At 37.4% G+C, this 27872-nt stretch overlaps 1 protein-coding gene across 2 annotated transcripts in view; it reads left to right on the top strand.

Moving 5' to 3' along the window:
* The window catches only part of LOC145693919 (cGMP-dependent protein kinase, isozyme 1-like), a 912022-nt gene that overhangs the window by 504857 nt on the left and 379293 nt on the right, over positions 1-27872 (top strand). For both annotated transcript variants that reach the window (XM_081770087.1, XM_081770079.1), the window contains exon 3: positions 6002-6926. In XM_081770087.1, coding sequence (XP_081626213.1) covers positions 6033-6926 — 894 coding nt within the window. In that variant the 5' untranslated portion in view covers positions 6002-6032. The remainder of the gene's footprint in view (positions 1-6001; positions 6927-27872) is intronic.

Below are 27872 nucleotides of genomic sequence, written 5' to 3'. Positions count from 1 at the left end.
TGTTTCAGAATCCTGCGGTACTTCCGCAACAATTTTTATAGAGTTTGGGTCAAATTATATGCGGGTAGCCAAATTGCCTCTGTACAAAATTGTTGCGTAAGTACCTTAGGATTCTGAAACATGTATTTTTGGATAGAGCACATATTAGTTCCTAAGTTAACTTTTGACCCGACTACGGTAGGTCTCATAGTTTTGGAGCTATGGACCTTTAACCCTTTTTAGACTTTCAGTTTTTTGGGTAAATTTTAGACTTTCAGTCAAGCAACTATTCCGTAGAGACTATTTATCGTAAGATCATGATTAATACCTCGTTTTGCTCGGAATGAAGTAGTGTTTCCAACTATATCAGTCAAATTTCCCTAATATGTACCTAAGGCAACAAAATTCCAGCCCAAAGTGAGGAAAAAGGATTTTTTATAAACTCCCCGTTTCCCGCGAATTTCTTCCCTCCGTTACACGACACGGACATACGAATGTTAACGAAAAAAACTTTTCCAAACAAAACGAGGTATGAATCATGATCCTGGGTTAAATAGTCTTGGTGCTAGAATTCATTCACTATTTTTCTCCGACCCATTTTTCCTAATAACTACTTATCTATTGTTATTCAATAAGCTCTAGTGCCAAGACTCTTTATTGTAGGATCATAGCTCGTACCTCATTGTGTTCGTAATGAAGCAATATTTCCAACTGCCACTGAAATTTCCCTATTATGTACCAGAAGTGAAAAATTCCGCTCAAATTGGGAAAAACAGACCTTTTGTCAGTAAAAATAACTTTTTCGGAAATTTATTCAACCAGGTACATGCTAGCTCCTGGTGGTCAGTTTGAAACGCTGCTTCATTACAAACAAAATGAGGTGGGAACCATGAACCTACCTATGGTTTGTACCTAATTTTGTTCGTGATGAAGGAGCGTTTTCAATCGTATCACTTGCATGTCCCTATCATGTACCTGAGTGGAGGAATTCCCACCCAAAATGTATAAAGAAGTAGCGGGAAATTCAAATTTTCAAAAATTCCCTTTTTCGGAAATTTATCTCCTCAGGTACATGACAGCACAATAGTAGTGGTACCGTTGGAAACGTTGCATCATTACGAACACAATGGGGGTACGAACCGTGATCCTACGACAAATATTGTGACACTGTAGCTATTTTACTAAACATGTTGACTAAAAATGTGTAACAGAGGAAAAATTTAGAAATTTGTTGAAAAATCTCTATTTACCCTTCAATCATTATTCGTACCTCGTTTTGTTCGGAATGATACTAGGTTTTAAACGGTACCACTCACATGTCCCTATCGTGTACCTGAGGAGAGAAATTTCCGAAAAAGGAAAATCTCGTAAAAATCCTCTTTTTTTCCATTTTGGGCGGGATATTTCTGCTTCTGGTACATAATACGAAAATTTGAGTGCTACAGTAGGAAACATTCCTTCATTACGAACACAACGAGGTACGAACTATGGTCCTAGGGTTAATACTAATATATCAGGATTTAAAAAAAAAATAATCTAAAGTTTACCCTTTTCTTTCTTCCTTCGTCCATGTGATGTCACTGCCCAGGTATCCCACGCGTGACTGCAAAATGTCCATGAAACATATTCTTTGATGCTTTCCCACTTTAATGAATGCAAAAAAACCCGGTGTGAAAACTTTACTAGAGATTTATAAAGCAAATTCTGAAGGTTGACGCCATGGTACAGATCTGTACCAAACGTTCCCAGAGGGTTAAAGTTTATTTTTTCATGTTTTCGGCAGCATATAGATCCGAAAGGAAGCATCTGTGCACCTAAGTTGGTCTATGCTTTTTGTCTTATTTTGGTGTCAGGAATCACCTTCCAAACATCGTCGGTGTTGTTTTGAAACACCCTGTATATATAGTTTGTAGGTAATAAGTATATCATTTAACAGGCTCGGCTAAAATAATTAGAGGTAATACGAACTGTGGTCTAGAAATTATTTGAGTGGACATGTAAAGGAGACTTGAGTGAGAAGACTATTCGTCCGCGTAATGATATGTTATTTATGGCCAAATGGCGCACATTTAACTCAACGATACGTAACTAGCTCACCGGTTTTCTATGCTATTATTTTTGTAGTCTACGAAAGAAAAAAATATTGGAGTTTTGAACCGATGGGCCAACCGCACATCATCTAGTTGAGCGTTCATTATGTTGCCGTGTGCTATAACAACTTGTAGGCTGTAATTCCAAATGAAAACACAATCAAAAACTGTTAACAGAAAGAAAGTAGAACTTAACCGGACATCAATTCATTTAATCGTTAAAATGACCAGATAGATATATCCTAATTCCTTTGTCTACTTTAATAAGAAAGGAATACTCCCGGGTAAAGAACATGTGCTCAGCAGATCACGTGATTTTATTCAACTAATTATACAAATAGGGATATCTACACCTACGCCCGTGTGGTTTATATATATACATAAAAGATTTAATTTACAAAGCATAGAAAGTTGGGTGCAGTATTTAATCATGATAATTAATTGCTCAAAGCTAAGTTTCTCCGTCTAAGAATCCCACCTCTTTTGTTTTAATTAGGAAAAACAGAGGAGGAGAAAAAGCAAGCGAAGACGTCAAGTTCTTTTGGTTGACAGCAAAAGACGTCACATTCTTTGTCTTTGAATATTCTTTTTACAGCTTTATTTTGAAAGAAAATTTCATAATGATTTTTTAAAAATAAAAAAATGATTAATTTAGTAACATGGTTTATTAACAATGTTTCCTTGTAAATACCTCTCTCTTTTCCTGAAAAAGGAAGAAAATTATATAAAGGCAGCAGTAACACATGCCAGATATTAATAAAATGAAATCTGAGAAGTTTATATGATTATGCCTCTAGGTTAAAGAGAGTGAATGATACCGTAAGTAAGGGGTTCTCAATCTGTGGTACGCGTACCACTGGTGGTACGGGGAGACACTATTGATGGTAAGTGCGAGTAATGGAAGTACGCCTTTGGTGGTACGTGAATGGAAAATGTTGAGAAACCCTGCCATAAGTCATTATGAAAGATTTGGTGGATCGAAAGAGCAGGAAAAAATACGATAATCGTGAAAAAAAAAAAAAAAAAACTCACGAACACACATTGTCGACTACTATCTTGCATGCCGTGAGATCAGACTAGAAATCCTTAGCAACGGAGGTCAGTACTTTGCCACTGAACCGTCAGTCTCCCATAGTAAGACTGAAAGAAGACAACTGGAATGGGAGAGGCGAATTAAATTAAATAGATAGATATCCCCATCAGGACGTCGCGGTCGGAAAGATGGATTGCCGCCGTCGACGGTGGCGGGCCGCCGGAGGCAGCCGGCACCCGTCCGCGGCGGCACGACGATCTATTTGTTCAAAGTTGCCGACCTTTTGCCGAGGCGGCAAGCGGTCGAAAATCGTCAAGTAAAATTCCCTTTGCCGACTCTTTGCCGACTGTTGCCGACCGTCAGAGCCGGCAAAACAATCGGAAAGGCCTCTTTCCGACCCTCTGCCGACTCCTTATGCCGGCCTCTTTTCGACGGCGGCGCCGGCGCATTTACTGCGCCTTTACGGTTGTTTGTCGACTGCTCGGCAAGACAACTCCGACGGCGGTGCCGGCGCATTTAATGCTCATTTCCGGCTGTTTGCCGACCGCTCGCCAAGGCAACTATTCGTCGCGGTCGAAAATCGCGCTGAAAGGTGCCGGCGTCCGGCGCCGGCAATCCGACCGCGGCATCTGGTCGGCATGGACATGTTGTCCGACTATAGGCGGCAGAATCCTGATGGGGATTCCTGTAGGGATAAATTTCCTATTAGAAACAATATAAGAAGCATTGAAATTTGGCATTTTTGCGAAAACTAGAAAGTTGTTTTCAGCATTTATTTTTTCTTTCATTTTTTCTCCATTGTTTTTTAAATAGTGATATCAGGGATTAAATTCACAGAATCCAGGACGCTGAGCTTTCGCGCCATTTTTTTAAAAGAGGAGCTTTAGAGGCGCATCCAGAAGTTTTTGTTGGGGTGGATCCGAGCTTCTGGGGGGAAGGGAGTCCCAATACTACAAGCCATTACGTCTATATGGTATTGAATGGATATTATTCTGCACCCGAGAAAACAATAAGTAATAGTAAAATACTTCCACCTATATTTAAGAAAAAGATTATAGAACTAGATTGTTTTTATAAGAGACAAGTGCAAAAGATGAAATCTTTCAGTTTAACGTCACACGGGTATGCCCTTTAGGCTAAGGGAAACGATAATTAAAGCAAGTGAATGATTATAGAAGAATTGGTGGAATGAGGAAGTGGAAGGAAATATGAGTACCCTGAGAAAACCCATGGAAATGATGTTGCCCACCACAAACTAACTTGGCTTGGGATCGAACCAGGAATTCCACGCAGCAGAGGTAAGCGCTCTACCACTGAGCCACCGTGCCCGCTGAGAAACAGTACAGATGAAGTGTAACATCAAATTTTCATGCTACATTAATCATGATCCCGCACTCTTATGTTTTTTTTTTTTTTTTTTTTTTTTTTGTGTGTGTGTGTGTGTGTGAGATAGTTTCTAAAATACTTGTTTCCTGGGATTTTTTATTCTGGACAATAAGAGCTTAACAGTGATAATTTAGATGCAATCCTACAAAGGGCTGACTTGGTGTGAATAGTTCCACCGATACACACTCAAGTCTAATTACATCAAAATTAGCCTGTGGATATGTTAGTAAGCAGGAAATTCAAAATCTGTGCAATGAAGCCATTGACAGACATGTTTAAGGAGGCTGGTATTAGTTACACCTAATAATATACAAAAACGTTATTGCTATGTACGTGTTATGTTTTCTTTAAAATTTGCACAGTGAATAAAACTTGTATTAACACGACTTGCAAACATAAACTCACGTCTTCTGGGATCAAACGGTATCGCTCGTATCAAAGACGAACGTTCTACCACTGAGCCACCATTCATCCGTTTCGATATATGGTGCTGGTTCGATTCCTGGTGGGAGACCTTTAATCGAATTACGATGGTTCGAATTAAACTTAGAGCTGTAAGTGCTCGTCTTCTGATAGAATTGTTGCTATACTTCAATGAATAAATAATTAAACAAGTGATATTAAAGATCTTAAGGAAATGAAATGAAATGAAATCTTTAAGTTTAATGTCCCACGATTATGCCGGTTAGGCTAAAGAAGACGGTGATAATGGGAAATGAGTGAAATGGTGGAATGAAGAAAGTGGGAGGAAACGGGAGAACCCCGAGAATACCCACGAGCACGATGTTTGTCCATCACAAAGTCCACACGGCGCGAGCTGGGATCGAACCAGGGACCCCAAGGCCCGGAGGTGAACGCTCTACCACTTAGCCACCGCGCCCCCCTTAAGGATCTTAAGGGTTCAGACGTATATTTGTATACACTTTGTTATACAGCTGATGTAAAGAATTTTACTGTATAGTTAATTTGTCATTTCTTTTGTGTGTATATATTTTGTTCAGAGGTCTTAAAAAGTCACAACCAATTTCTACGAGAATTTCTAAAATAAAACCTTACGTATTACTGAATTGTTCAGGACAGTATGAGTTTAATTAAGGTTGTGTATATTTAAATCATTTTATTCTTTCATTATGTATAAAAAAGGTAGCACATTTTCTGTTTCCTCCAAGATGATCATCTTAATGTATTAGAGAGGTCAAGTTGATAATCAAAATGGTGGTATCTGCATGTATAGTTTTCTCTCCTTCCTTTAACTGCGTCTCTTATGTTAGAGAAACAAAAATATTGACCTGGAGTCACCGGAGAGAAAAAAGATGAACCATTCGCGTGTCACAACATGACATGGAAATAGCTGTAAATACCCAAACAATGATTTGTTCAAAACTTTGGTATTTTCTGGTCTATTTACTTTTCTTTTCTCTCTTCTTGTCTTTGTATTCATTTCTTTTTTAAAATGTGATGAATATGTATGGAAGTCTATGACAGATACCTTTACCTTCTTTCTTTATTGCAGGCCGCACGCTCTGCACCAACATAACAACAGGATGGATGATGAACGAGAGAAGACGACAAATTGCAAAAACTCACCGCATGGCGGCACCACTGCAGACTCCGACAGTTTTCTCCCTACTCATTCGGTTAGTGGTAGTGGCTCTCCGGCGACGCGCGACGGAAACAACACCGACGACGACGACCACGACCAGCTGTATCCAAAGAGCGTTCGAGACGTCGCCGCTTTATTACGCGAGGCGCATCGGACGCCCTCACCACCGCCGCCGCACACGTGTGGCAGTTTCTTTGGACAGTGCGCAGGAGGGCATGACGGGAAACGATTTGGACCGCCGCTTTTTTCAACTTCCGCCTCCACTACAACACCAGTATCATCATCATCATCCTTACCATCATCAACTACAACACCATCATCTACATCATCAACAGGTCCACAACCACCTCCAGGCGGGCCGGTCAGCCTCACACAAATTTTACAAGAACCGAACCGCGACCTAAAAGACTTGGAGGACAGCGAGTCAATAACGCAACCAACACCACGTTCTCAAACACCGATAACAGTCCCCGAACCAGTGGCTGCTGTTTTAAAAGGGCCACGTTCCCCTCCGCGATCGACCACACCGCGTTCGAACCCAGGTTCTCCAGCCCGCTTCATGCCAGGACTTTCCATGGGCAACGGTGCGTCAACAACGCAGAGATCGTCACCGGCGCCTTCACACCAACAACAGTTGCCATGCCCCCAACCCCAACAACAACAACATCCGGACTATGAGTATCTAAAGAATTTAGTCCCGCAACTGAAGCGTGAAGTGAAGGAGTGGGAATCGAAGTCAGATACTCTGCAATCGGAGTTGGTGGATGTGAAGAGGCAGCTGAAATGCAGGGAGCAGGAAGTCCTCCGACTACAGAGAGAGGTCCACAAATTAAAAGTAAGTACCAGCATTTTCGTCTTTTTTCTTTTTCTTTCTATTTGTTCCGGCCGCCAGAACAGCTGGTAAAAGGCCGTCATTGATTATGACGTCATTCGTTTCTATCGTCTTTTTGTTATGCTTAATAGCACTTGTTTCGAGTACATATGTTGTCCAAGATATTGAAGTAATTAGATCCCATAATACAGCATCTACTATTTGGTTGATTTCTCATTTTCTTCTTAATTATTATTTTCTTTTAATCGCATATAGTTTTATCATACAAAGAAAGGACGAGTATCGGGTTTTAACCCCATCTTGAGCAATGCAAATATAAAAATTTACTATATCAAGATATATATTTACAAAACACCTGAAATGATATGAATTTGTGAGCTTGAACGCCCCCACCACCTTTCTGATGAAATTCTGCGTATACTAATACAAAGAACTTTTTGGCAAATCTAGTGATACCAGAAGCTACGTTCACAAGAACAGAACGTATAGTTGCCGGTGCGAGTCTCGTCTAGCCGTCTAAGTTGTAGGTGTTTGTTATCATTTTACAGATTATTTCTCGTGGTAGTTATTTTTTGATCATATACAAAGAGACCGCAAGGTGCATCAGGATAGGAAACTTTCATGTGTAGGTCTACATTAATATTTGAGCTTTGATTCCGCTGCCAATCACAGAAATGCATATGAATGAAACATGCATATTAAGTGCATTTCATTAAAATAATAACCACTAAGAAAATTATGGAAAAGGAATCAAATACTGGTCATTTGCCAGTTTTCTTAGAGGAGCTATTAATAATATAACTGTCGTGATCTTTTGAAATGTTTTAGTTATAATTGAAATGTTATAATGGACAAAAATTAAACATTTAATGTTAGGTTGAATTTCAAATGAATTGCGTGAAAACTGTAAAACTAACTTAAAATTTAAAACTCGAACTCTAATTATTGTTGCAAATTTGAGGGAAATCTCATTACTATATCTTAATCCATAAATACGAGGTCACGGGAACTGAGTGGTACAGTATTTGCCTCTGATGCGAGAGTTCCCTGGTTCGATTCTAGGAAATGAGTTTGTGCTATACATGATCATATGCATGGATTTTCTTTGGATTCTACCATTTACTCCTGCAATCTTCCTCTATTCATTATTTTGTAATTATTCACTTTAATAATTCCTCGCCTTCATCTTACAAGGTATAAAAGTGGGACGTTAATATTTAATTTTGTTCAAGCTCATAGATGGCACTGAAAATAAATAGAAATGCAAAACTAATTTTGGCATTTGCACATACCAATTAGTGCAGAGCCCCCTTGTAGTGAAATGTTTAGCGTCAGTGGCGGATCTAGGCCGGAGCCGGGAGGCTTAGCACCTCCAGTTTTCTGAGTGACAAAAATAGTTTAAGCTGTTATATACACACTTCTAAAGTCCATATTAAACTTATTCCTATCATAATCTGGGTTCTGGCTGCCCTCCCCTATCTTTTTCCTCTAGATCCGCCACTGGTTAGCGTACGCGTCTTCAGCACGGTAGACCTGAGTTCGATTTCTGGTGAAAGCTCATATGGTTCAAATTTGACTTTATGCTTTAGGTCCACGTTGCGTAATTCTGGTATTGAAAAGGACGCTAAACTGCAAACAATCAAGGGGAACGGTATCTCAATGGTACAGCGCTTTCTTTTGGATCGTGCGGTCCATGGTTCGATCCCGGCCAATTAAGTTTACGGTGGACAACATCGTGTCCGTTGGTTTTCTCGGAGTACTCTCCTTTCTTCCCACATTATCATCCCACCAATTCTTCCATCGTCATTCACTTGTCTTCATCATTCGTCTCCCTTAGCCTAAAGGTTATAATCGTGGGACGTCAAACTGAAAGATTTTTCTAAACAAACTATAAGCAGTTCAATAACTAAATATCACAAGCTATAGAAAAGAATAGTCATTTCAGATTAGCCAGAGGAGGGTAACAATGTCCAACGACATAGGGATTTCATGTTTTATTATTATTATTATTATTATTATAGCATGTTATTTATTTTTTAAAAAAACTTGTGTTTCTTAAGTTCAAGGAGGCAATTGGTCCCTTGCCCTCTCCAAATGACGCCCCTGATTTCACAATCTAATCTCACTAGTCACTCTATAAACTTCTCATCTATCTTCATTGTTTTTATAACATAATATTGCCGTACATATTCATTCAGATTAATTTCACACACTATTATAAACAATATAGGGAAAAAAAACCCTCATCCCGCTGACCATAGAGGAAAAGAGAGAAAGAAGCTGAACGCGTGCACATCTTGATCATACCAATTTTATACACCTTGAGGTATCACTACGCTAAGCATTGATCATTATGTAACTAGTAACAAGTGCCCACGCGTGGATAAATTTCTAATTGCACTTTCCATACTAATTTGAGAATTGTTTTAAACACATGCATTTATGGGATGCCTAGAAAAGTGATCTTAAATTTGGGATATACAATAGATATAAATATCCAACATTTAAGATATTTTTTCTAGTGGCTCCATAGACGAGTGAGCGGATATGTTTAAAAACTAGTTTCATTGGATTCAATACCCTCAAATCATTATAAAAGACACAATTAGAAATTTATGCAAGAATGGGTACTCTTGATCATAGTGCCATAACCGCTAGTTCCTTATTTCTTATTCCTCTATAGAATGAATGCACCGGTATCGAAATGAAATAAAATGAAATCTTTCATGTCTCTTAGGCTAAGGGAGACAGATGATTAAGGCAAGTGAATCATGATGGAAGAATTGATGGAATGATAATGTAGAGGGGAACGGGAAGTTCCCCACGGACACGATGTTGCTCACGACAAACTTATTTGGCGGCCGGGAATCCTAAGCATCAGAGGTATGTGCTCTACCACTGAACCACCGTGTCCCCCTGTACCGGTATCGAAAATTGCTATGATTTGAAATAGTATCATAACTAGTATAGGCGACCATTAACGCACGTATATTATATATTTTCTTTAAAGCTTGATTTGTAATGTAAAAATTGCTTTAATTTCGTTCGTAATTAAGGTTACCACAAGGAGAGTCTAAAATTGATGCCCCTAGAATTCAGTGTCTCAGATGGTGTCCAGGCTCAAGATACCTTGTTCTACGTTAAACAAAGTAAACGCGATGTTTAATTCTACTTACATGTAATATAATTGCAGAATGTTCACTTATTTTTAACATTCTTTCAAAAATCAATTTTTCTAAACTGGCTGTGAATTCGTAAACCACATACAGGTCTAATGACACATAGCTATTACATTTGACACATATTACTAGTAAGTTTCCGTATTATGGAAAAAAAATTCAACCTTCATTGATTTTTTTTAAAGGAAACCTTTATTACAGGGAGACACTGCATTTCCATCATAGCTAATCAACTGTCTCATCATTTATTTTCGTACGACTCAAATTAATGTTTAATAAGTTTGTTCTACATATTTTTGTTACACATATCCTCCCTGCTTTCCTTTTCAAATTTCACTAAGGCGTGAACAATACGGACCCTAAAAACTCGACGTTAACATTGCAGCGTTAACGCCGACCGATTGGCTCCATGCCTGTACCACTGAATGGACTATATGAACGTTTTCAACGCGAAATGAACATCATCGTGTCCGTGGGTTTTCTCAGGTACTTTCATTCCCTCCCACTTCCTCATTCCACCAATGCTTTCATCATCATTCAATTGCTTTAATCATAGTCTCCCTTAGCCTAAAGGGCATAATCGTGCGACATTAAACGGAAATATTCCATTTCATTTTTCCACTGATCCAATAGCTCGTGGGCGCGCCGGAAGTACACGGATCCCAGGTTACGACTGCCGATGGAAGAGCATTGATCGTATTGCAATAATTCGAATTCCACCTTAAACTGTAAATCCAGGTCTCACATAGTCTCGGTGCTGGAAAGGAACGATAAACTTTAACCAATAAAGAAGCTTGTCAAGGTTCACCTGCATGCAAAGTTTAGTTAAGATCTTATGAGTGTCATTGATTGCGTACGATATAGGCCTATGCTATTCTTTGATTGTTTTTATCAAAAGAACAAGTAGCAATATCACATGTACAGCACATGAAGAAGTTTGGTTTGTGTGGCGTGATATTTCCTCAGTAATATTGAAACCTGATTGACAGTAGATTCCTAAAACTTCTAGCTTTAGTAGAGATTAGAGTGTATATGGAATATATCATTGAGGCGCTTATCCTAATTAATTGCAGAAAACAGCTTTTCGCTATCTATTACTGTTTTCATTCTATAGTGATCAACATTGAAATCAGAAATGGTTGATTTCTGTCTCTTCTGGTTTAAATTTAAGGTTGAGAGAGATTATAGCTACTCTTACAACCCTAAAATCGATTCCAGAAACCGCTTCTCGCTATCTGTTATTGCTTTCGTTCTATGTAGATCAGTATTGAAATCGGAAATTGTAGTGAATTTCTTTCATTTCCGGTTTTAATAAAGAGATGATGGAATTGTAGAAAACTGCTTCTCGCTATCTATTATCGTGTTTGTTCTATTCAACGTTAAAACTGGAAATGATTGCTTTCTCCCACTTCAGGTTTAAATATCACCTTTATCAACAAACTCGATTTCTAGCTGTTGATCTGCATCCCGGCCAAAATTTATGGTGACTCGTATGGTAGATCTTAAGATTGTTTGTCTTCCGGATGGACGGACACACGGATAGAAAGAAATGAAATGAAATCTTTCAGTGTTACGTCCCACCGTTACATTAGCCAGGCTAAAGGAGATGGTGATGAAAAGAAACGAAGGAAATGGTGGAATGAAGAAAGTGGGAGGAAACGGGAGAAACGCGGGAAAACCCACGGACACGATGTTTGTCCACCACAAAGTTCACTTGGCGCGAGCTGGAATCGAACAAGGGACCCCACGCACCAGAAGTGAACGCTCTATCATTGAGCCACCGTGGCCCTATGGACAGATTGAGTAAATAGGAGTTTTAGTAAAACAAATTCCTTAAAAATCAAATGATAGATGACAATAAATGATCAATAAATTATCCAAGGTGGGCATAAAGGTTGCTCCGTTATGAGAGGCTTTATGTGGCCCACGAATGATGATGGAGATAACGTTTCACATTTTGTTGACTTCAACACGTAGAGATTATGCAATTAACTAGACATCAACATTCAGCACCATACTCACCGTCTTTATCGGTTTTCCCCCGGTTTCCCCCGGTTTTCCCAGATACTTATTTGGCAGGCTGGGTGAACAACTTCTGAACAGATTGAGAGTGAAACTGGAAACAAATTCCACCTCATCGCGGATCGAATCTAGGCAACTTAAGCAAGGTAATTAATATACAGTGATACCTTGGAATACGAACTTAATCTGTTTCCAAATCATACTTGAATTCCAAATCGTTCGAATTTCGCGACATTTTTTTAAATAGTACAAACTGGGTTATTCATTTCCTGGGTTCCAGAAACTTCAATTTGGAAAATGGTTTCAAGAGCAAATACATTGAACTTTAAGGTAAAATATTAATAAATAATAATTCTTTAATACGAGTAGAATAAAAAAATAACTTTTTAGGACAGATAGTGAATACACTAAGTTATTATATTAGAAGGATAACACAAAAAGGTTCAGAAACATAAAATTAGTAGCGACAAATCACAGGAGTTTCTTTTTACCGCAGCTTTCATCAACGAACTGAACGAGAAAACGTATAGGTGGCCCAAGCAGTGGAGAAACGTTCGCTCAAGCACACAAGAAGAATGTGCTGGACGTTTGGATGAGAAGACAGCGTTCGTGTTCCGGGACAAAATTTTCTCGAATTTTTCGTTCTTACTTCAAGTTGTTGAAGTTCTCTGGCGTTGGGATTCCGGAAGCAATATTGTATATGAAAAAATTTAGACATTAATGTTTCTAAGAATACGTGTGGTGCTGCTGTAAGAGATCATCCTTAGTGTGAAGAGTTTTATCTCAGGCCATTTGAATTTGTGGTGGATGTCTGTAGGGTTTTCCAACGATTTCCCTTTTCCTTCCACATTCTCATTTTCTACCAATTGTTCCATAACCATTTACTTTCATTAATCTGCCGCCTCATTTAGCTCAAATACGACATCGTAGAACTTTAATTGAAGGATTTAATTGTTTGAAATTGCGCTCTAAAATATCAAAGCTATCACAAGTTTCTGGAAATTGAATGAAATGAAATGAAATATATAGTTTAATCCCAATAGTTGTGTTTGTGTTCTGTAGAGTAAAAGAAACAAATGACGTGCACTTGAATTATATTGAAGAAGATTGATAAATGAAGAGAGGGAAAGTAAACTTTACCGGAGAACTCCGAGAGAACACACATGATTGCATTATTCACCATGCTTGGTATTTGAATTGTAAGGTTTATCAGAGTTGGAAATGACTGACTTGTATTTCAATATCAGGTAATTGAAGGTAGAAGAGGAAGAAATGTCATTACTAGGCCAAATTTCTAATTGCAATGCATAGATCGATTTCCTGTTATAATACGTAAGGAATTTAAGATAAACTTACAGTGACTGTGACGAAGACACTTACTGTGACTTCGTCACTATGTTGACGCTATCTGCAAATAGTATAAAATAAATGAGTGGTTGAAAAGAATTATTGAAAATAATCTTAGCAACTTCTATTAGTACTTGGTCATTGTAACGAGTTGGGCTTAACCCTTTATGTAATCAATTTTCTAACCTTTACAGCATAAACTTCTATGGAATAGAAATTAAACCACCCTCTCTCCACATCCACCAATACAAAATTTGTTTCGGATTGATCTTTAATGGCTGACTCTTCTCTATATGATTTTTGTTTTGTATTTCTTCATCACTGTCATATATTAAAATTAGTTGCTTCAAAACTTTCGCGGCAAGAATTCGACATACCCACATTACACACACTACGTTATACCCGACATTTTCGTGTATAATCTATCGTAGTATTTGTAATTCTGAACCGACGATCATTTCATTGGCCCTATTGTCAGTTTCTTTGAGGTCACCGGAAACAGATTCGAAACTAGTTTGATATGTCAAATATCAGAGTTGTAGTTGACAAAATAAATAATTAAAGAATAATTCATTCCCTATCGATGTCGCTTTTACGCTATACCCTATAAAGCGCAAGAATACAACAGTAAACTATAGATTTATTTTTACTGTTTAAAACCGATATAAATGCAGCTTTGCCTTAGCTAATGAATTTCAGTTATTTCAGTGTCTCAGATATCTAGTCATTGAACGGTGACAATTCTTCCCCAATTTTTCAGAAGAACATTCTGCTTTCCTTGCAATCAAATCGTAAAGAAAGAGAAAGAAAGCACATATTATATGAGAATGTTGTCATAAATAAATAAACATTCTGGACTTGTGGACAAGGGCGCCGATTTCTCTCTAAATTTGGGGAGGGGGGCATTCAGATGCAGAAAGCATATATGAGGATTTTAAGACAAATTGCATTCAAATTATGCCAAATATTGTAAATTTACAAATACAATGAGGGGGCCCAAAAGGGCTTTGGGGGGCCCGGGCCCCCTCGGCCCTCCAGGATCGGCGCCCTTGCTTATGGATATACGTATGTATGAATATGTGTAGGTGTTGTGCCCAAAGATAGGTTCTGGTCAAATGCCTAGCAGGGAGTTAAGCAGAACCAGAAAATTAGCAAATCGGTAGAGCTGTCCTATGGGTGGGATAAATGGGGTGATAGTCCTAGGACCCGCGGATAGGAGAAATTAACTATATTTTTCAAAATAAGGAACTAGTTGACTATTTCTAATTCCTTGTTTTTGAGATTCAAAATTTTGTAAGATTTTCTTACAATTGTACTATTAATGTCGTAACGTTCACTCATAGCGAGAATTCAGTATTATTGATATTACAACCTCAAATCTCGTACAAAATAGTTTATTAATGCTGAATAGGGGATTCTCATCTACATCATTGGCCCCGCAATTTATTTCGTTTCACGTCTCGATGGTATGAGGCCTGGGTGTAAGGTGGCCAGTTACTTTCACCCTAGGTTTGAAAGTAAATTAAAAAGAACTAGGAAATTAGATAACTTCGAAGTAAAGGAATATATTGAGAATTAAAATACAGTAACACACGACCATACAGCAATTAAGTTATAATGGCTATGCTATCTAAATATTTATTTATGCCCTTCTTTTTCAATAATACTTTCATTCAAGGCACTCAGACATCTTCTGCAAACTGATTTTTTCTTAAACATAACAGAAATATGATGTTATGATTAAATTCAGCTATACCATACTATATAGAGCAACGTTTCCAAACTGCAGTCCTCGAGATATGCCCTTGTGATCTTCTTACCAGGAATGACTTCAAATTTAAACCTTGAATCTGGGGATAACCTATATATTTTCTGAAAAGGTTTGTCGAGTAAGTTCCAAAACAAGTTTCAATTCCTTGCCCGGAAGTTATTCCACCCCTTCAGGGTTGGAAATACATAGAACAACTTGACCAATATGTGCTACATATCAAAGTGCTCCGTATGACTAGTAGATTAAAAATATAATATGCACTACTCAATTATATCCGATAGTAATGAATAAAACAAAAAAAAAAAAAAAAAAAACATGATTATTTCACTATAAACATTAGTGGCCCTATAAAGTTGAGAAAAGCATATCCAAAATATCTAATTAACAGTGAGTCATCTGGTATCACATCTAATGTGACTCATTGTTATGGATAGATGTGACACATTCGGTGTATGTATTTCAATTTCTTTATTTTCCACGATTTCACCTATCTATATTGTCAGATTAGTACGTTCATTGCATATTCGTCAACTGTTCATCTAGATGAGTTGTTTGATAGGTCACATGGTACAAAAACGTTCAATAGGTTTTGCGTTACTAATTAGAGAAAACTAGCGTGGTGGTCACTTGAGCTCTTTTACTCTTTCCGAACAGATCTTTCTTTGTAGCTATGTCAACCCGATTTGTCACCCTTCAGGGTTTAAGCCCTCTAGCCACGATAAGGCTCGGGTAATGAAAGGGAAGAAGGCTCCTGCTGGATGTTATTTGTTGTAGCTTTTCTTTAGTTTTTGAATATGTGTGAGAGCTACGTAACTCACACTGTCTCACGATCACTCTACGACGTGATAGTGAGGTTCACTAATATGGAATATTTATAGTGAAGTAATATTTTTTTTGTTTATTTCCTTGATAAAGGATATAATTGGATAGTACATATTATATTCTTAATCTACTAGTCATACGGAGCACTTTGATATGTAGCACATATTGGTCAAGTTGTTCTATGTATTTCTAAACCTGAAGGGGTGGGGTAACTTCCCCGCAAGGAATTGAAACTTGTTTTGGAACTTACTCATAGGTTATCCCCAGATTCAAGGTTTAACTTTTGAAGTCATTCCTGATAAGAGGATCACAAGGGCTTATCTCGAGGACTATACAGTTTGGAAACGTTGCTCTATATAGTATGGTATAGCTGAATTTAATCATCACATCATATTTATGTTATGTTTAAGAAAAAAATCAGTCTGCGGAAGGTGTCTGAGTGTCTTGAATGGAAGTATTATTGAAAAAGGACACAAATAAATATTTAGATAGCATAACCATTATTATCTAGTTGCTGTATGGTTACTGTATTTTAATTCTCAATATATTCCTTTACTTCGAAGTTATCTAATTTCAAGGTTCAACTTTGAAGTCGTCCCTAGTCAGAGTGAACATTAATCCAAGAAAGAGAGCATTAGCATCATAGAGATTTTGTCATTATTGGCAGGTCATTTGCTGCAACTGAGAAGCTTCCATGCTCGACGGTCTTCCGCTAACCTCTTCGTCTTCATGTATGATTTTTCTGTTTTGATATCGTCCATCAATTGTAGTCTCCTTCGCCCCTCCCTGTCTTTCCTGCCACCATACCCTCTAATACATCCCACATGATACAGTTCCTTCTTAGCCAATGTCCCAACCAGTTTCTCTTCCTTTTCTTAGTAATATTTAAAATGGTTCTTTTTGCCCCACCATTTTTACAAAAATCTCATTCGTTTTCCGCTCGACCCAGCTAATTCTCTCCATTCTTTTCTACACCTCATTTCAAAACCTTCAAGTCGTTTTTCATCATCTTTGCGTAATGTCTATGTTTCTAACCCATATAATACAATACTCCACATGAAGCATTTTATGAGTCTTTTCTCAACTCTTTATTGAAGGACTCACAAAATAGTATTTTCTTTCTCCTAAATGCTTCTTTCGCCATTCCTATCCTTGCTTTTATTTCACACTCACATTTCATATTATTACTAATAATACTACGTATCCAAAACTAGTCACTTATTGTCTCCCCTCCTGCTTCTATATTTTACACCGACCTCTTCGTTCCAATCACCATGACTTTTGTCTTGTTTTTCTAAAACTAAATAAACTCTGCTATGGACAGGAAAGAGAATGACGCGAAAAGAACATTTACGAACGAATGCGAACATAGAAGGTTTCATTCGTTGGTGGCAATGATTTCAAAGCGGGAGCGGATGACATTCTTGGTTTTGCCATTATTGTACTCAAAACGAGAAATCACATATCGGACATACTCTCTTTGCTGTTATGGGTCTTGTGTTTGTATAATGAATGTAAAACCAGGATTAAGAATATTTAAATATTTTTTTTTTTCTAGATATGTATGCAATCCGTAACTTAAACGTTTTGAGGATTCCATGTTAGCGTTGGCGGGCCGCGGTGGCTCAGTGGTAGAGCGTTCACCTCTGGTGCTAGAAGTCCCGGGTTCGATGCCAGCCCCCGCCAAGTGAACTTTGTGGTGGACAAACACCGTGTGCGTGGGTTTCCTCGGGGTTCTCCCGTTTCCTCCCACTTTCTTCATTCCACCATTTCATTCATTACTCACCATCACCGTCTCCTTTAACCTAACCGGCATAACCGTGGGACGTAAAACTCGAAGATTTCATTTCATTTTTTTCTATGTTAGCGTTACGTGAAACGTACACTCATGAATAGTGACTGAGCGACTACCTTTGTTGCGTGAGGTCCCTACTTCGATCTCCGGCCAAGTAAGTTTGTGGTGGAATATCATTATTTCCGTGGTTTTTTTCACCCCGTTTCCTCCCACTCCCGTTTCCTCCCACTTTCTCATTCGACCACTTCTTCCATCATCATCCACTTGCTTTAATCACCAGTCTCCCTTAGCCTAAAGGGCATAATCGTGTGATGTTAAACTGAAATATTTCATTTCATTATATTTATAAATGAATGGAGTATGGATAGCTACCGTTAACTCTTTGAGACACGGCGGTATATAAAATGTGGTATAATAGATATTAGTACCACCGTGCTGCAAAGAGTTAAGCTGTATATTGAAAAAAAAAAATAGAAAAATTTGGTTTTGTTCGAGAGTTACTCTGTAGAATGTCGAATGTACTAACATTCAACCTTATATGATGTACTAGTATGATCCTAATAAATAAGTAAATACAATTCTAGTGAACTCCGTATCCCAACACTATAGTTGAGAATCTCAAATAGGTATACTATGTTATGATATAAAGGTTATATAATTCTAATGGTTATATAGATGTACAATATTTATTAGAAAATATTCTTGATAGCTTTTCGTTATTAAAGTAGAAACTAGTGTATTTTCTTCTGTTAATATCAATGTAAAGTTAGGAATTTTAATATTGTTAAAAAAAATGTAAGTATACTAATATAGCGATATGCGTTATAAATATTACCTCAGTTGACAATACTACAATAGCATTCCCAGAACGAACTTAAACATAATTAATTCTACTTGCTAACTTCCACATGCTTTAAACCAATTGTTCTATGTACTTTATTATTATACTCGTTAAACAATTCTTGTAATATATCTCTGTCTGTTTATAATTTCCTTGAGTATTAAATTTTTTTGCACATATTTTGTTTAAGAGTTCTGTTAAAACGTTCTACGATATGTTGTTTTACGAAGACACATGCTCAAAATCGAGGGCTCAAAACTGAAAAATTCTTTAAATATCATCTCTCTATGACTTACGGTTCCCGAGATATGGCTCCTTAAATCCACCGAAGTCGAAACTTTTTTCGCCAATATCTCGGGAATTGTGAGTGACGCGAAAAATTCCATTACTTCTTTCAAATAGTTTTTGATATTTTATCGAGTGGAGGGCTCAAAATTGAAAAATTCTCAAATAACAGACAGACAGACAGACACACACACACACATACACATACACATACAGAGAGAGAGAGAGAGAGAGAGAGAGAGAGAGAGAGAGAGATAACATAAAGAATTCAGTAACAAATTCCTTAAGTTTTTTGAAAATAATGATAAATTTGCTTTTGAAAGGGACACTAGCAGAGTGGTCCCTAGATTGTAATAAAAGTCCTTCCCACTTGAAAAACAAAATACTTTGAAGTCGCCGGTATTGGAGAATATGTTACAATAGTCTTATTTAAGGAACCAACTCAACATTTCTGTCTTAGCATGGAACAAAGAAAGATAGAAATAAATAAACTATGAAATAAATCAATACATCTCAATCTGAAATAAAATCTTGGAGCATATTGCCAAAGACACCGGGGGTACTAGACTAACTAGAATGTAAACATATGAGTAACCAGAAGGACACAGCTGATATATATTTTTCAAACACCAAATTCTTTGTAGATGCAGATTTAATTAAATTCAGATATTTACACAGTAAAACTAGGACAAAGGTGCGCTGAGTTCTATGTTACCGGCTGAACCCATTCCACAGAGCAACTACAGATCTTTCACTCTAGCGTGGTCCGAGTAGCTGAACGCCAACCTGAAGAATGAAATTTGTATGGCTGGTTTGTGGAAAGGTTAATTAATGGTTAGAAAACTGACATTGAAAGCAAGAGATAAAGAGTTATATTCATAGACCAGTCGTGCACACTTTAAATTTCACCGAGAGTAGATGTAGTTGGTAAAGTTTACAAACGTGTGGAAAAAAAATTGAGAAGTTACGTAAAGTAGTTTTCTGTGTTTTCGTGTTTTATGTCCTCATGCATGATCGAAATTCTGAAGGATAGAACCCACTATTAACCTGGGCTCCGAACTATGCACTGAGAAAAATCCGTTCTCCGGATAGCGGTATATTGTACAGCGGGGGACACTTCTAAATGGTACACCTTAGCCGTAAATCTCCATATGGCTGTACCATTTAGAAGTGTCCCCCGCTGTACAAATATACGGGGTCCATATGTTTTCTAGGGAAATCTGTATGAAACATATATTATCCACATGCTTCATACGTACTGCCTTTTGTCCGCTTAGGTATTGTATCATGCCGTTGCACGATGTCTAACAGTCTTCCGTATATTACATACGTATAAGTATTGTTACATATGTCAGCTATATGTTATATACGTTCATCTGTATATGAGATCCTTACCGCTTATATACAGTTCTTTCTTTCATACGGAAGGTACGTATAGATGGAACGCTTATACTTAAGTGTTACCTTATGAAACCTACGTTTCCAGTTATACGTTTGCTGCAGGAATTGCATATAGTCGTATGTTAAGTCCAAAAACTACAGGATTTACGCATGTAACCTACGTTTTTACGTACGTCATATATGCTTTCTCTCTGTGTGGTCGGGGCTTGAATCTGGTTCAGTTTCCAGGTAGGGATACCATCATGCTTACAATATAGACCGTTCCCCACTATACTATTTCGCCCTTAAAAGAGATGGATTACAGGACCACGTCACCATTAGGTAAATCAGAGAATGGCAGTTAAAAGAAAATTGTATGTATAACAAAAACAAACAAAAAATGTTTTTGGATAAAATAATATAAATTTTCTTTTATTCAAAAGAGCATGTTTGCTTTCACTAACAATATTTGGTTAAATCGAACCAGGGGAAACTTTGTACTAAAATTGAGCACTGTACTTAACTATATAATAGTAATTGCAAAGTTACTAATGAATAATTTCATACATTTTATAATTAAAACTGGAAATATTTTGGTAGTAGAGCTAAGGCTGCATCATTAAACCATTGATGCAAAAAGAAAAAAACTGTTTAAAATATTTATTATTGATTTGGTACAGTCTACCTGCATAAGTCGATACATTTTCTACTTCTCTTTTACTGGTATCTTGGAACGAATTAAAAAATTTTAAGTAAGGGGGACCTACAACTTTGTAGTTAGTGAAACCGGCCTTGTGCATACTTTTACACCCAACTATCGATATCTCCACTAGACAAAACATTTAGTATTTCTTACCTACATGACAGGTCTTTTTAGTAGTTGTTTTGACTTAATGTTATTAACTTTTGAACTACAACATATAGATCTACGTTACATATTACTACGGCAATAAATCTCAGACCATTCTCGTCTTACTTAATATGTCACAGGATCATATTCCCATTTCAAAAATTTCTCCTTAATCCAAGATGGCGGTCATTTTGTTGAAATATCTTGAAATATAGATTTATCCATTCAGTGATGGGGGCACACACATTTCATTTTCAGTTTCATATTCGAAATACAAGTGTTCTATGACCTTTCATTCATCCTATAAAGTAATATTCTCAGTAATGTGTGCGTGTGGTGGCTCAATGTGAGGCGCTGACCTGTATAACGGAAGCAGTTGTTCTAATGACGTGCATAAATGCAAAAGCAAATCCGTAGGATTATCATTAAGTATGCAAACATTCATAGGCACGCCTTAACATAACATAATAGTACGCATGACTCATCAATTTTAAAAAATGTTCATTTTTCTGTCGTTTTTAGAATTAGGAAAAGACAAATATTTAGGCCAATATTTTTATATTAATGAAGAAGTTGGAAATTTCATTGCTGTTGTTTTCATCACTGTTTACAACAAAATGGAACTCTTTAGGATAAATTATTTCAGGTAGCTTAAAAGAAAAGATTGAATGTTTCAACAGCTGCTTTGAATGAAAAGTATGTAGCTGCTATACCTAGGTAGTTGATATGTGCTAACATGTATACTGTATAAAAATATACTATGATCTGTGAAGTCGTGACATACTGTGCATATAAGTGTTGTCTCTGGTACGTAGTCATCATCTGGATCTCATTCTATGTGAGATTCTGGTTGACAACATCCTCCTTTTTTCCTCTCTTTGTTTCTTTCTCTTTGGAATTCTCTGTACTTGTCGCGTTGTCTTCATTTCACAAACTCTTTCATGACAATTGATTCGAATTTATTGTCCACTTCCTGTAGGTCTCCAAGGCTGGAGACTTCAAAGGTTTCAATACTTAAAGCCAACAATGCCTTGGCAAGATTTGTAGCAGAAGAGAGTTAATCTCTAGCAGAGGTGACCTATTTTTCAGTAATAGCAACAAAATAATATTTTCTACAAATTGTTCCTACCTAAGTTATGTTTTTCGTCACCTCCATAAACATTATAATGAAAGAGAAACTTGTAATTTTTGTCTACATCTCTGAAACAAAAAAACTTTAATCAATGAATACTTATATCAGTTACTATCACATTTAAGCTTTTAGTCAGAGCTGTTCAGCGTTGCTACACCGTTGCCGCGAGTGGGACCATGCAAAGCTGGATTTAGGCTTGGTGGGGCCCTAAGCTACTGAAGAAAATGGGGCCTTTTGTGTGTCCAGATGAACGTAATACCCTATATACATAAATGAAAGAAAACAGTGATATTTTAGGAAGCAGATTAGCAGAAGGGGCTCCATTATTTACATCATAGTTTCCTACACAAACGAAGCACTGTTGCCAGGGACGTACGCAGGAATTTATTTCGGGAGGGGTGTAAAGCGTTTCGGGGAGTCCAAATACAATTTGAGGCTAAATTATATGAAAATTTCTAAAATTGCCCCTAAAAGTAGACTACATTTACAAAAAGTCTGGATTTCCGGGAGGTCCGGACCCTCGGGACCCACCTCCTGCGTACGCCTCTGAATGTTGCTATATGTAGATGTTACTTTATTTATTGGTTTTCTTATATTTTGGAAACGTACATTCAATCTTTTCCTTGAAATTTTGGGGCCCCCAAGAGTATGAGGCCCTAAGCTATAGCTTGTTTAGCTTATACGTAAATTCAGCACTGTGACCATGGAACACGTGCAAAGTAATTTGATCATGTAGAAAAAAATGCTAACTACCCAACGAAAAACACGATAAATTACAATATATATATATATATATATATATATATATATATATACATTCATAACTTCTCGTATTATGTCTCAGAAACGAAAGGATATATGATAAATCTAAAGTATTATGTAGCAGTCGCATTTGTGTTGTAAAAGCTTTATGAAGTAATACAACAAAATTACGCAGTTCTGACTATTATTATTATCAAGTAAAGGACAGGATAATTTTGATAGCTAAATGATAAAAACTGTTTAGGAGATCGTTTGAGTAGAATCTACGTTCTGCGAGACTTGAAAAAAGGTATTGTAGAAGTAGAGAGATGGGAAGAAAATGCTATTACTGATGGGCAGTGTTAGTACGGATAACTCCTACGTGAAGATGTGTTAGCTGAGATGTGCAAGTTTGTATCTTGACCTAGGGATACGCACGAGACAAGATTTGGGACTGCCTCCTCTCGAAAAGGTGTCGCGAAAGTTATGTCTCGTCTCGAAAACTATATCTGTTTCTATTGAAAGAGCTTTGTCCCGTCTCGAATTTGGTAACTAACATTCTGTCTCGTCTCGTGCGCACTCCTGTCTTTAGCCAATAACCCACATCCGCAACAATCTGCGATGCAGCCCACCGGGACCCCCGGACGAACAGGCTCCGCATCCACTATTTAAAATTTGCATTACTTACTACTGAATACCTAAATTGTCCTTCTATTCTTCACGGGTAACAGCAACTTCAACGGTGACTATCCATATCTAATACGGTATGCCTTATATCGAAATATTTGCAGAGGTTATATGTTTTAAGGTTGAAATGTAAAATATGTTTTCAATTTAAAACTATTCTTGACATTAAGAGATTCTTTTGTTAAACCTTAAAAAAATGGTGAGGTAGAAACGTAATACTTGTAAGGTATATACAGCATAGAGTATTATTGCTCTTTAAACTGATGCCAAAAATACATACTTACTAGAGGTTAAAAGGTTTTTTTTTTTTTTTTTTTTTTTTTTTGGTTAAGTCTAAAAATTATTGGTGAGTTTAAAACCACACATACTGGAGGTATGAGAGAATATAGCCTATAAAGGCTATAGATTTATCGTTGTTTTGCGTCGATATACCCTCAAATATGAGACTTTTTGGTTAAACCTCAAGTAATATTAGTAAGGTTAAAACCTCACATACTTTAGGTTATGAAAGGGAAGGCTATATAATATCTATCAGCATAGATTCATTCACAAATTAATTTTTGTGTGATCGTTTTTACTGACCTTACCAGAGTTTTGTGTGTGTGTATGTGTGTGTGTGTGGTGTGTGTGTGTGTGGGGGGGGGTATGTGTGTGTGTGTGTATGTTAGATTTGTACCTGATAAAATTTGTGATTGGCAGCAAACTTGATTTAATCCTTTCCTCTCATTGTTAAAATGCAATGTTCAAAAAATCATTTTAACGATGAGAACGGATCTCATTTATAATTTACAATACAGAATATCTTATAGATAACCAACCAGGTTATAATTCTCAACTTTCGACTGCAAAATAGCAAAAGGGTCACTCAAACGACGGCAAAACCAATTAGTACTATATCATTATCATAGGCATGGTTATCAAAACTGTGTAATATGTCTTTATTGAAATAAAAAGATGTAGTAGGTTAACTTATTTTGTTTGAATGGTGTTACTTGCTGATGATCACTGAAAGGAAAGGGCACCATTGCTGCAGCAAGGAGCTCTGAGGAGAGATGGCCTCGCAGATCCAACAGGAGAATAACATACATATATATAAATCAATTCAATGCCGCCCGTTGTTATGGTTTCCGGCAAGGATATCAAATTTAGCTGTTACATTTTCAAAATAATTCTCTGATTGCGCCAGGAGATCAGTTACATCCTACACCGTGACCAAAGTGCTGCCTGGGGTCCCCACAATTATCCTCCTGCACCTGGGCTCCGGAGAGATTTGTCACGGTACTACGAAGGGCCCTGCTAATGGTGATGCACAACCAGACAGTTTTGATGGGAGGGATATAGATTTGAGTGGGGGGGGGGGGTAGGTCCAATACTACAAGACACTACGAATGTATAGTATCGAATGTTATTCTTCACCCGAAACGACGATAGTGGTTGTTAAGTACTGCCAGCTATATTATCAGGAAAAAATAGAATTAGATTGTTTTCATGAGAAAAGAAAGAGTACTGGTAAAGTGTAAGATCAAATCTTGCTGTTACGTCACTCATTCTTTACTAAACAATCAACTTTTTTAAAGAAAATGTACAAATGTAGGGATGCGCTCGAGTCGAGACATGTCTCGAATCTCGACTCGACTCGACTCGAATTCGAGTCGAGATTCGAGTCGAGACACAGTTTGTAAAATTCGAGACGAGTCGAGACAAACGTATTTCTCGACTCGAATTTTCGAGTCGAGACACGAGTCGAGTCGAGACGGCTCTTAAAAATCTCGACTCGACTCGAATGTCTCGAAAATCTTTCTATAATTTTTAATATTATTTTGAAGAAAGTATTCACTCAGAAACAGCCTTGAAACCAATTCCAGCTTTTATTCCTTCAGAAAGGTACAGAGCGCATAAAATTAATAGTTAATCTTTAAAGATCAAGATTTAATTTTCAGCTCAATTCAGTTAATTAGAACTAATAGTTATTGTCGTTGTATTTGGTTGTACTGCAAATATAATAATAATAATAATAATAATAATAATAATAATAATAATAATAATTGATTATCTAGTTTGTATAAAACTATTATCCGTAGTCTAAATCGAGTTTGTATAAAACTATTGCGATAAAGTGAACTTCATAAATTCTCTGAATGAGCAGTTGGTAGTCTATAGTAATTTAGCATAGTTATAATTATTGTGTTTTCGTTCCCATGAACGCAATAGGGTTACGTAACTTCTGGATTATTCGCTTGCCCAACTATTCTGAGGCTTTAATATGTTGCAGCATATCACGAGCTACGGATAATATATAATGTAACATTTGTTGTAAATCACATATTATGATACGAGACTATTTTACATAGTATATCTTATCTAATATAAATAAAATAAAGAGTTTGTTTGTGTGTTTGTCTGTCTGTCTGTGTGCGACCTGGGGACCAGACGAGTGGACCGAGAGTTCCCAAAATTTGGTCACGGGTACCTTAGTCCAGGCCCCAGATCAATACGAAGCGTTTTTTAAAATTTCGAACCAGGGGGTCTCGGGGGGGACGTTTACTGGGACCGTCCTAGGGACCAGACAAGTTGACCGAGAGTTACCAAATTTTGGTCACGGATACCTTGGTCCAGGTCCCAGTCTAAGGCGAAGCGTTTTTGTCAAAATTAGAACCAGGGGGTCTCAGGGTGGCGTTTAGCGAGATATGTAGTAAAAGTAATCCAAATTGATCGACATTAGTGTCAAATCCATAGTTTTCACGGTCGCTGAGATCAATGGTGACACTTCCATCAGCGATGACTTGCAAATTCAGCTACTACTGTATGCGGGCCGGGTGTCAGCGGGTGAGGAATACCGAGACATGTATAAATAGCCCATATTGATTGATACTAGTGTCAAATCCATAGTTTTCGCGGTCACTGAAATGAATGGTGATACTTCCACAGGTGTTGACTTCCAAATACAGCCCCCATGCGAAGAATGGGTATATTAAGCTAGTATTACAATAAATGGACTGCTTGGATGCCAAGAACTAGTACAGATAAGTGCCATTCACTTCTATGAATAAGTATTTTTATAAAGGATTTTTGTAAACACTAAGTTATAAAACAATGAACTACATACAGTAGTTATGGTTTTGGTTCCCAACATAAAAGAAATATGGATTGTTCATGAGATATTGAACTTCAACTTTCAGTCCTGGAAAATTTCAATTTTGGGGTTAGGCCACTTGGCATCAAAGCAGTTCACTGTAAGATAAATACATTCCGCACATTAGTAACATAGTTGTTCAGGGGCCTTCGATTTCCATCCTCTCAAATGAAAGCTGGACGATTGCTTGATACATGCTGATTATATAGGAGAAATAGTGTATTAAGTTTTCGAGCTTTCCTGCGTATCCCTATTTACACTCTGATATAACTTTAAGTTCACACTCAAATCGAGCTAATTGTTTAATGCATTTCGAAAGCTTTTGTTTTATGCACCTCATTAAGGAAAATCTATTTCATAATCGTAACATTTATGTACTAAGAAACTATGAACGTAAAGTGGACTCGACCTAGCCCCGTGGCCGCTGTGGCTCAGTGGCACAGCTCTCACCCTTGGTGTGTGAAGACTGATTCTGTGTGTGTGTGTGAACTCCGCGGCTAGTGTACGCGTCTTTGCCGTGGAAGACTCGGGTTCAATTCCCGGCGCGAGCTCATGTAGTTCGGATTCCACGTTAATCAGTAGGTCTACATTTCATATATCCTCGCTGCTGAAAGAGACGGTAAAGTCAAAATCAACTCAACAATATATATGTGTGTGTGTTTATGTGAATTTCCTCGTGGCTGTATGGTTAACACATACGCCTTGATCGGGGAGACTCTGGTTCGATTTACGGTGGAAGCTCATGAAGTTGTTAACGGTATCCCACGGTCACCGGTAAACTGTAGATCCATGCCTCATATAACCATAGATATAATATATATGCCTTTGATACACTTATTTTCCGACTTGGAAGCCATCGAAAATTTCCGGACACAGAGTCCCGTAGACCGAAAATGAGAAACATGGCTACAGAGTAAAACAGCCAAAGAAATTTAAGCTTTTTAGGCTAACTTAATCCTTACAT

This window comes from Thermobia domestica, chromosome 1 (genome assembly GCF_964235325.1).
Source record: "Thermobia domestica chromosome 1, izTheDome1.hap1.1, whole genome shotgun sequence".
Lineage (NCBI taxonomy): Eukaryota > Metazoa > Arthropoda > Insecta > Zygentoma > Lepismatidae > Thermobia > Thermobia domestica.
Note: the sequence above shows the minus strand (reverse complement) of the source record. Positions and strands in the feature narration are given on the sequence as shown.